General features: G+C 30.9%; 1 protein-coding gene across 1 annotated transcript; it reads right to left on the reverse strand.

Moving 5' to 3' along the window:
* Positions 1 to 8702: 8702 nt before the first annotated feature.
* LOC131051661 (probable ascorbate-specific transmembrane electron transporter 1) lies at positions 8703 to 10436 on the reverse strand. The gene is made up of 4 exons (XM_057986233.2): positions 10246 to 10436; positions 9686 to 9734; positions 9402 to 9601; positions 8703 to 9165 (listed from the first exon to the last, which is right to left on the reverse strand). Exons 1-4 carry the CDS (start codon positions 10396 to 10398, stop codon positions 8893 to 8895), a joined length of 675 nt encoding a protein of 224 aa, XP_057842216.1. The 5' UTR covers positions 10399 to 10436; the 3' UTR covers positions 8703 to 8892.
* Positions 10437 to 10983: the final 547 nt, after the last annotated feature.

Raw genomic sequence — 10983 nt, forward strand, 5'->3', positions numbered from 1 at the left:
ATCTGTGTGCGAATAAATCTGTAATCATATGGAGAGGCTTTGGTCAATCATAGGTGATCAAATTGGATTGGTGAAAGAGTTTTAAGACCTCTAGTACTGACCTTAACCGGAACTGTACTCAGGCATAAAAGATGGTATTCTTGCTGTTCACTCTTCTTCCAGATTGTAGTCTGGATTTATTTTGTAGTCAGTGAGGCTCCTTTTGTGATGAGCAGTGCACTCTAGGCTATTGGCCTTCCTACATGTGCAAGCCCCTCTTATTGTATTCACATACTTAATACAGAAGTATTATTTGACTATGGGTTTCCCACTGTGGTTTTTCCCTTTACTGGGTTTTCCATGTACAAATCTTGGTGTTATCTTTTGTGGATGGTTTGTAAATGTTTTGTGGTTTATATTTATGCTTAATTGTTATATCTGTTATTCTGATAATAAGGTTTTAATTCTTAAAGTTCTATAATCTGTTGACAACTGATTCACCCCCCCTCTCAGTTGTCCTCTGGTTATCTGAGTTGTCTAACATTCACTTCCTTGGTGTAAAGTTGCTTCAAAAGGGAAATTTAATTACAAAACTTTACTGAGGTGCAATGCTTGGTGAAATTGTGAATGACTATGGTAAGAAAATGGATCACCCAAGGTGGAAAAGATGAAATGTCTCATTCATGGTGAGAGATATTTACGAGGAGAGTAAGATTTGCTGCAATAATAAATTTTATTTACTCAATTGGTAATCAATTGTAGTAATTTGCTTCCAACAAAGCGGGGTATAACTTTTCTCTTTAGAACAAAATTGTGCAACATATTATTTCTCATATAGTAAAGTGCAACCACAAAGTGTTTTCACCTAGGTGAAGAATCATTTTGTTATTGAAAAGGTGTGGTGGACAATTTGAAAGGTAAAATGTTCTTACTCTGAAAATGGATATTATCTTATTCTCAACATAAAGGTACAGGTGTAAGGTATCTCCAAATATGTGAGAGTATTTTTACGAAGGGATAAATGTTTTTCTATAAGTAAATGCCAAGGAAATACTTTTATGAAAAGGTAATACATAGTAGAAAAGTCATTTTATCACAAGAGACTGATTCTCATGGAAAGAGATTGGGCAATCACAATCACCAAGAGGGAGTTATTTTCATCTGCTGAATATTTGCCACTTTATGAGGAATATTCAAACCATGCACTTAGAAGTTATTTTTCTAAAATGGTGAGTGTAGCTAGTGTAACATTTTTTGAGAATGTTCAAATTTTCCCACTAAATTGAAGTATGCAGATAAAGATAGAGTTTTATGCCATCAAAGAAAGAGAATTTTTTTATTTTTGAACAGAGGAAAAGTGTGCTATTGGCAAGGCAGGACAACATCTATAAATGGAAACCGGGGATAATGAGAAAAAATTGATTTTGAAAAGCTACTGAAGGTAGATACTTTTCTACATTTTTAAGGATATTTAGGAGGCTCAAGGCAACGTGAGGATAGCTAATGGGAGATGTTTTGATTTTCAAAGTTTGCAAAATTCAGGATGAGGTACAAATATCGAGGATAAACTTTTAAATTCCTAAAAATGCACTGACCAATGAGATGCATCATAGGGTTCCCCTAGGGTTTTGTTTTGTATCTTGTTGTTATTTTCTCATTATTAGTTTGAGAGGTTAGTTTTAGAAGGAAGTTATAATTTTTAGGAGTAAGTTTCTGCTAGAAGAGAGTTCCTAGAACTTCCCCAGATTTTTTCTCCATTGGAGCTATGTACATTTCAAGGCTTGATGATAGCTACAGATATATTTTTAGTTTATAAATGCTTTATGCTTTAAGTAGTTGTAATCAGCAGTGCAAGAAAAGAATATTGGTTTTTCTTGTTATTGTCTCCAGCTTGTAACAACTTTATTTATGAAATGAATGATCAAGGATTGTTTGTTTTGTCCCAACAAGTTTTGGTGTTCATTCTATTTTTGTTTCTCTTCAAGGAAGAGATTAAAATGCTTGAGTAGGATGATGAGTAATATCTTTTGCATGTAGGATCATTCATTATGGTTTCAAGAAGAACTAAGTTAATGGGTGTTGATGTAATACATTAATGTTGAGATTTTACTGATTAGAGTTCAAACTATTTGGGTGTAAGGTTGCATATTGAAAATAGACTCTGCAATGCAGTAGATAAGGCACCAGTTATGTGTTTACATCTATTTTCAAAATCATTTTATTCTCAAAGTCTCTTTCATTTTCAGTTCTTAGGAGTAGGCTTAGTGTAGACAATCATCCCAAGTGTTGAGTGAAAGTTCAAAAGCCAGGATAGTAGCCAAATATGAACTCCATACACTTTCCTTAGCATATATACATTGGGATATTTTTTGTAACATGTAATGCCATGAGTATTTGAAGCTATAAGTTATTTAGGCATTACATACATATACCCACCTTGGTCTCACAAAGCCAAAAGTGGAGGAGATTTTAGTTTTGAAACTGAATCTTGTTCGTTGGCCAAATCCAGCCTTACTCCTGTTGATAGGATCGTGGAAAAGTCCTTAGGGTTTAAGGATCTATTAATTTATGAACCAACATATACCAAGTTTTAAAAAGGAAGGTCAATTCTAATTAAGGATGAGGAACACCTCTAAGGAATTAGGATCTTATATAGGCCTACTTTTATAGACATTGGTATTTACTTTTTTGAAGATTGTAGAGGCAAACTTGATTTGTGTGAAACATATAAGCTCTCACTACAAGCCTCATCCTTTTATTAAAATTAAAGACTTAAAATTTGAGGTAATTAAAAATAGGGGAAATATAAGATTTATCATTGGAAAAATCATATAGATGAAGAAAATTAAAATTTAGAAACATGTATTGATGAGTTTTTAGTTGCTAAACATTTGAAGCATTATTATGTTCATTTAAACTATATTTGAAAATTAATAATCAAATATTTTTTCATACTTTGGTTTGTGAACATATTTTAGCTTTTGAGGTACAGCCTAAATAATTACATATATTATGTCATGTTGCTCTTTCTTCGTACAAAGTTTCCATATTAATTGGTAGACCTTTGATTGAACACTTGAGAGGTTTATATTCTATTGTACAATAATTTATTAAATATAATAATGAAGGTAGAGTTGTAAATATTATATGAGGTGCATCTAAGCCTTAGATGAATAAAAGAAAGGAATGGATAATTATAAGTTGGTGGATCATAAGTTAATCATACCATGCCACTTATTCTATCTAAGAACATTATAGAATTTATATAAAAAATATTAATATAATGAAATGAATGTTTTTTTTCCTATTCTCATTTCACCTCATATATTAAGTATTTTTTTTTCTTATTTTGATTTCACCTTCTATGCTGTGATTAATTCTTTGATTTCATACATAGGGAATCTTCATCATGTTATTATTTTCCCTCATTCTTAAATGTCTTTGTTCAATTATATGTTTTATACTTACATGTTTAACCCATATGCTTTCCTACTCACCACTTGAGTTGTTCACTCGTTCTTCACATATGAGTCATGTATTCCTTATTTTCTTATGTTATTTCATGATCATTATTCTTCTTGTGCTTACCTTTATCATGATCTATATTTACTTATTATATATTTATCATGTCTATCTACTTACAAATTATGTAACTTTTATTAATATTTTATCTTATGATGCATGTTAGTACTTCATCATCCTTTACTCACTATCATGCTATTAGCATATTGGGATTTCCTACTTATCACTATCCAAGTTTTTTATATGCTAAAATTTTACACATTGTGCTCTTGAGATATCTTATTATATTGATATAGAGCATCTTATCATTTTTTCATATCAAGGGAATCATGTCTTCCTCATTCTTGTATGCTTACAACTTATTTAATTACATCATTGATTTTAGCTCATAAAATACCTATCAATAAGTGACATACTCTTGTGCTAATGGTGACCCATAGCTCAATCCATGTTCATCCTTGTGTGAAGGATTGGCTCATGTAACACACAACGTAGATTCACACATTAAAACTTTATTCTTTATTTGAGAGTAATGACTGATTACATAATGTAGACGCCTAAAATTATCCTCGACTAATTAAATAAATATTTCATTTATTTAATTATTTGATCCTATGTAGTCTATTAATTAAATATAGTTTTATTTATTTAATTAATTCACTAATCCTCTTCTAGCCTCTCCTCATTTAAATAATTTTATTTATTTATTTAAATTGTCCTTTCTCTAATTAAATATATATTTTATTTATTTATTTGGCCCCAGTTCTTCTATTAATTAAATAGATCTTTATTTATTTAATTAATTTCATTACCTTTTTCCCTCAATGACACTTTTCATTCATCTCTTAATTTGCCTCTAACCACATCTCTAATATTTTCTCATTTTCTATACCTACCCTTTAATCTTAGTTGACCATTTATCCTTTCACCTCTTAATCCTATCCCTCTGTTGTCTACGGTGTCTTGTATATAAGAGGACCCCTTCATCCTTTCGCAACCCTAATAATCCAACTTATCCCTACACAACCCTAATAATCCAACAACCAAGCGTCTACACAACCACAATTTGTTCTTTGTTGAGCTCTTGTGCGCAATATAAAATCTAAGAGCAATCATATCAAACAATATGAATAGAGATAGGAAACAACAAAGATCAAACCCTACTAAGCATGTGAATGGTATAAGCTTTTCCTATTTTATTATGATTTGCATGTTGGTTCTTCATTGGTGTATGTGGATTCTTAATTGTAGAACTAGGGTTTTGTGTGGTTGGATCTTTATTGGTTTTACAATAAATTGTCATTCAATTTTTGACATATACACATAACAAAATTAAGAGACAAAATAGAGGATCAAATCCTCAATAGGCTATAACACATTACAACTAAAATTCTCTAATTTTTGGAGCCTTTTGCCTCTCTACAACTTCAAATCTCCACATCCTCCCTACCTTCAATTCTTTTTCACAACTTACCACTTTCCTTCCCTTTTCCACTACCTTGAAAAATTATTAAAAAAATGACCATATATAGCCTTTCAAACCTCCAAGCATATATTAGGAATTATAACTCCCAACCCTAAAAATAGTTCAAAACCTAGGAGGTATAAATTTTAATCTAGACACTTGATTCAACCTATTTTTAAAAATTATAGTTTTTAGTGTGCTCTTTATACCAAATTTTTTTTTCCAATTTATTTGGTTTTTTGGGCCTTAATACATCATTTGAAGCCTAAAAACTCAATTATTAGAAAATTTCCAAGATTTTTTTTTTAAAAAATCTTTAATATCTTCTCACTCAAACATAATATTGGTTTGAAGCTCACCTTACAATGTACAAAATTCAATTCTGTAACTTTGGGAAAAATTACAAGTCTATACATGCTCAAATGCAAACTTACTAAAAATAGAGGCCTTACTAAATTTAACCATTTTTTTAAATTTCAAAGGTATAAACCACTCTTCAGGATTTATAAAAGAAAATAAGCATCATAAATATTCACCAAACCAAACGAAAATCAAAATAAAACATTTTTTGGTGATGCAAGATTGATCTTGCATCACCTCATTTCATACTCGTTGCACTTATTCTCATTTATTCAATATATACTATTATAATTTTATCCTTATTAGTATTTATTTCTATTTATTTTCTCCTCACCTCAAAATTATCACCTTATCCCTACAAATCACTTTTCTATATGGCTCAAGATTGACCTTGATCTAAGATAGTTTTAAACCAAACCAACTAATTTTCTAAGAGTAGCAAACTAATTTAAAATATCATCAATATAATTAATCTCTCATCAATCTTGAAACTAAGTAGGCCTATCTCCTTATTTAATTATCACATTTATTTCTGTAGACACAAAAAATTAATTAAATTTATATTTAATTAATTTTCCCTTTATCACATGATTAATTTAATTAATCATATTATCTTATTATTATCCCTAAATTAATTAAATCATATTTAATTAATTACCTCCTTCCAATTTCTCCTAAAGTTTGATTTATTTCAAACTCAACCTTAGGGAATATTCCAATCCTATTCCTAATCCCAATTAGTCAAATTAACTCATAATTAATTAAACTAATAAATAGTGATTCCTACAAACCCGCCTCTGAATCCCCCTCATTAAGCTAATTAACCGAAAGCCTAATCCATGTTATTTTTTATTCAATTTTTAAATACTACACACCTATCTAGGTCCACATGTAACTCCCCTTATAAAGGACTTGCATGCACAAGTCACTTCACCTCTTCACACCATCTTTGACCAAGGGGTGCTCAAACATGTGTGAGGATGCTCTTCCCCATGTAGCCACATTACCTCTTACACATGTCCCTTTCATGAGCTTAGCCATGTGTCCTCACACACACTTTCCCTTGCACCTCATGTCTCCTTGTGACACTTGTCACAAGGCTAAGCCTTCAAATCTTGGACCACACTCCCCTTTAAGTCTTCAATAGTCTTCAGCGCCTCCAAGCATATATTGGAAATTATAACTCCCAACCGAAAAATAGGTCAAAATCTGGGAGGGATAAATTTTGATCTAGGCATTAAGCCTATTTTTAAAAATTATAGTGTCTAGTGTGTTCTATATGCCAAAATTTTATTTTTCCAATTTCTTTGGGTTTTTGGGCCTTAATACATCATTTGACACCTCAAAACTCAATTTTTAAAAAAAATTCAAGATTTTTAAAAAAATAAAAATCTTTAATATCTTCTAACGGAAAAGTAATATTGGCTTGAAGCTCACCCAGCAATGTGCGAAATTCAATTCTAGAAACTTGGGAAAAAATACAAGTCTATACATGTTCATATGCAAACTTACTAAAAATAGAAGCCTTACTAAATTTAACCTTTTTTGAAAATTTGAAAGGTCTAAACCATTCTTCAAGATTTATGAAAGGAAATAAGCTTCATCGATATTCACCAAAACCCAATAGAAATCAAAATAAAACATTCTTTGGTAATGCAAGATTGCTCCTACATCACCTCATTTATGTTGGCATTATACACTCAGATGAGAATGGTAGATGTTGTCATTGATGGAAACAAAGTGGCAACAAGGTTCAACAAGGATTCACAAGTTCAACCAGCAATAGATTTCACCTACCGGCACCGGCAAATACAACAAGGTTTATTCACACCGACATCCAGTTTGCACCGGCAATAGATCATACCGGCATCCAAAGCCAACTTGGCAATAATATCGTTTATGTAATGTAAATTGTAATTGTATGGCCGACATGATGTATTGTAAAGACTCATATATCTATGAGATCTTGTAGGTCATTTGAAGTGTATGGAATATAGGTATGTATGAAATCGATGGTATGTGATAAGATAGGGATATGATACCGAATAATTGTATATGTACTTTGATGTGTTTATCTTGAGAGAAAATAAGAAGCAGAGCATAGCGAAGACTATTTTGTGTAAGCAGAATCATTTACCATCAAGGTTTTTGGCAGAGGTATCAGACAGAGCTTAAACCGGTACTGAATCCAGCATTGCAGATGCTATTTTGAAGCAGTACATTGTTATTGAATTTAACTATCCAATTGTGTAGTCAATGGGACTCCATTTTTGTTGTTGAGCAGTGAGCTCTAGGCAGTTGGCCTTCCTACATATGGAGGCCCCTTTTGTACTAAGTAATATTTATGCATATTGGGCAGTGAGTAAATATTGTGGGTCACAAATCCCACCGAGGTTTTTCCCTCACCGAGTTTCCTCGCCAAAATATTTGTGTTATGGTGTGCATTGATGTTGATTCTTTTGTTTCTCTTTACTGTATTATTATTTGTTTACCGGTATATTAATTTTAGTTACAAAGTTGCAAATAAGTTTAAATATTTTCTTTACCGGTTAGACACTGATTCACTCCCCCCCCCCCTCGCCCCCCGCTCTCAGTGTCTTTGTGATTAACCAAGTATCTAACAATTTCATCCTCATTACACTTATTCTCAAGTATTTGTTATCTACTATCCTAATTTCATCCTTATTAGCTTTTATTTCTATATATTTGCTCTTCACCTCAAAATTATCACCTTTATCCCTACAAATCAATTTTTTATATGGTTCAAAATTGATCTTTGATCTAAGACGCTTTTAAATCGAAACAACTAATTTTCTAACAGTGGCAAACTAATTTAAAATATCATCAATGTAATTAATTTTCTAACAGTGGCAAACTAATTTAAAATATCATCAATGTAATTTATGTCCCATCAGTCTTCAAACTAAGTACACTTATCTCCTTATTTAATTATCATATTTATTTTAATTCAATATAATCTCAACTCCTTTATCTAAATTAATTGTTTGATATATTAAATATTTTATTTCTTCAACACAAGAGTGGGTGGTGTGTGAATTACATTAATATGACCAAAGCCCAAGACACACCATACATACCATTGAAACATACTGTAAAGAGGGACAATTTCTTAAATATTATAAATAGTAATAAGTACATCTTAATTGTACAAGAAAGTCTTTGTTTCTACACATCACTTAATTATGAATTAGTGTGTGTAATGTAGAACGTTAACAATAACATACTGTAAAGAGGGACAATTTCTTAAATATTATAAATAGTAATAAGTACATCTTAATTGTACAAGAAAGTCTTTGTTTCTACACATCACTTAATTATGAATTAGTGTGTGTAATGTAGAACGTTAACAATAACATACTGTAAAGAGGGACAATTTCTTAAATATTATAAATAGTAATAAGTACATCTTAATTGTACAAAAAAGTCTTTGTTTCTACACATCACTTAATTATGAATTATTGTGTGTAATGTAGAACGTCAACAATAACATACACAATTTGAACTAGAAACCTATATGCACGTTTTTCTTTCTACTTTTTTTGATTTTATGCCCGTGGAAGGATGGTGGATAGAACGACCAACATTGCAAATATGAGGACAATAATGGCAGTAAAGTTGACAAGCATGGCCTCTGAACCGAACTTATCTAATCCTGTCTCAATCTCTTGAATCTCAAGCTTGTCTAGAAACCCCGTTTCTGCTGCTACAATTGCCATTGCATACAGAAAAAGCCCAAAAAATGCGTGCCAAGGAACCACACTAGCCCTTATCCTCATTGATGCTCCAGGGTAGAAGAATGTTATGAATCCCACCATCCACTGGACACCCAAAAAGAAAAAAGATGGAGAGAGTGATAAGTTTTTTTTTCCAATTCATGAAATGTAAAAACTGTGTTTATTTTTCAATTAACATTTCAAAAACGTTCTTTCTGATTCATCAGAAGAAAGATAATAGTCATTTTGATGATGAATCACAGAATGATTTGAAATATCAAACACATAATTTTTATCCAAAAATTTACATCCACATAGAAATTAACTAGAAATCAAGTTACCTGGACACCAAACAAACAGACAGCACCCATTCCTATCCAGGAATGCAAGCTAAACATATTGTCAATATTGGTCTCATGGTGGACTTTAAAGACTGGGTATATCCCAAGAGCACCCATGATGGTAGAAAGCCCTAGGAGACTCAGATGGACTATTTTCTGAAGGTCTTTCTTCACAGGAACCATTTTGAAAGCTAGAATAGCTGTCCAATACAAGATATAAAAGTTAAGTTGAACCCAGATTTTATCAGATATCATAAGAAATGAAATGGAGAAGTTGATTTTACCTTGGCTGGCAAGAAATATGTAGCCAATAAACATCATAACAGGATGCAACTGCAAAGTGTCTCAAATTGTTAGGAGTAGATACACAAAAAACTCACATGGATTTGAATTTGGAGAGATTACATATAAATGAAATAAACAGAAAGATTTAAAGATTTAAAGATTCATCAGATGAATTTAAGATTATACGAAGTTTCTTGTTATTGTTTTTGGATTTAATTGTGTTCATTTTTATGTATCAATGTTTCGGATCACACTGGGGATGTTAAGAGAGCTTAAGGAGTAGAAGAATATGATATCAGTTTCACAACTCCTTAAACTCTCTAACATTCTGACGACGGATCACAGAGTGTGATTTGGAATGTTGATACAAAAAAGTGACAACAATCAAATCCAAAAATAATAACAAGAACACAATATATGATCCATATTATTAATGTAAAAATACTAACACAATCAAATAAAAAAATAATAACAAGAAACTGTATAGATTATAAAAAACTGATATCTTAAATATAAAAGATTATTAAGAACAATTGAAAAAAAAAAAACGCCTGCTAACATTGAAGATATGCTCTTTGTTTGAGGAGCTGAAAGCTAATCCTCCTCTATAATGGAGGCACCAATAAAGCACTAGTATACATGCTGTTACTCCAAAGACTTGAACAAGCAATATGACAGGCCTGGCTGTGATACCATAGCTACTGCTACCCATTTCTAATATGCTCTTCTTCCCTGCAACAATCTGATGCTTAACTTTATCACTGCATGAGGTTATATAGTCTAAAATGGAGACCAAAATAAAGTATAATTACCCACCTAATAACCTTTCATGTGTCTTATCAATCCAGCTCTTACATATCCTGAATATTGAAAAATAAAGCATGATTCTAACTAAACATGATAGTGATTGAAAAGGAATAAAAAACAATTGATTTATTTATATAAAAGCAACAATTAATATTTCTGCTTATATAATTACAAGAAAAAACACTTTATTTATTATCTGATAAGTAGCATCATACATCATCATATACATTAATTAAATTGCATCTCATTCATTAATTAAATTGCATCTTCTTTAATAATAATTAATTAAATTGTATCTTTTTTAATAATAATCTTTTTGATAAATTAATGATAACATAATGTGTTAAATTATGACATTCTGATTGTTGCTTTTAAAATTCAAATTAATATCAAAATGTTATTGTTAAGTATTCATATTAGAATGACATCTTTATCTATAATCTCAGAAATCCATAATCAAAATATATTTTTATTTCACAAGAAATCTCTC

This window comes from Cryptomeria japonica, chromosome 10, assembly GCF_030272615.1.
Source record: "Cryptomeria japonica chromosome 10, Sugi_1.0, whole genome shotgun sequence".
NCBI lineage: Eukaryota > Viridiplantae > Streptophyta > Pinopsida > Cupressales > Cupressaceae > Cryptomeria > Cryptomeria japonica.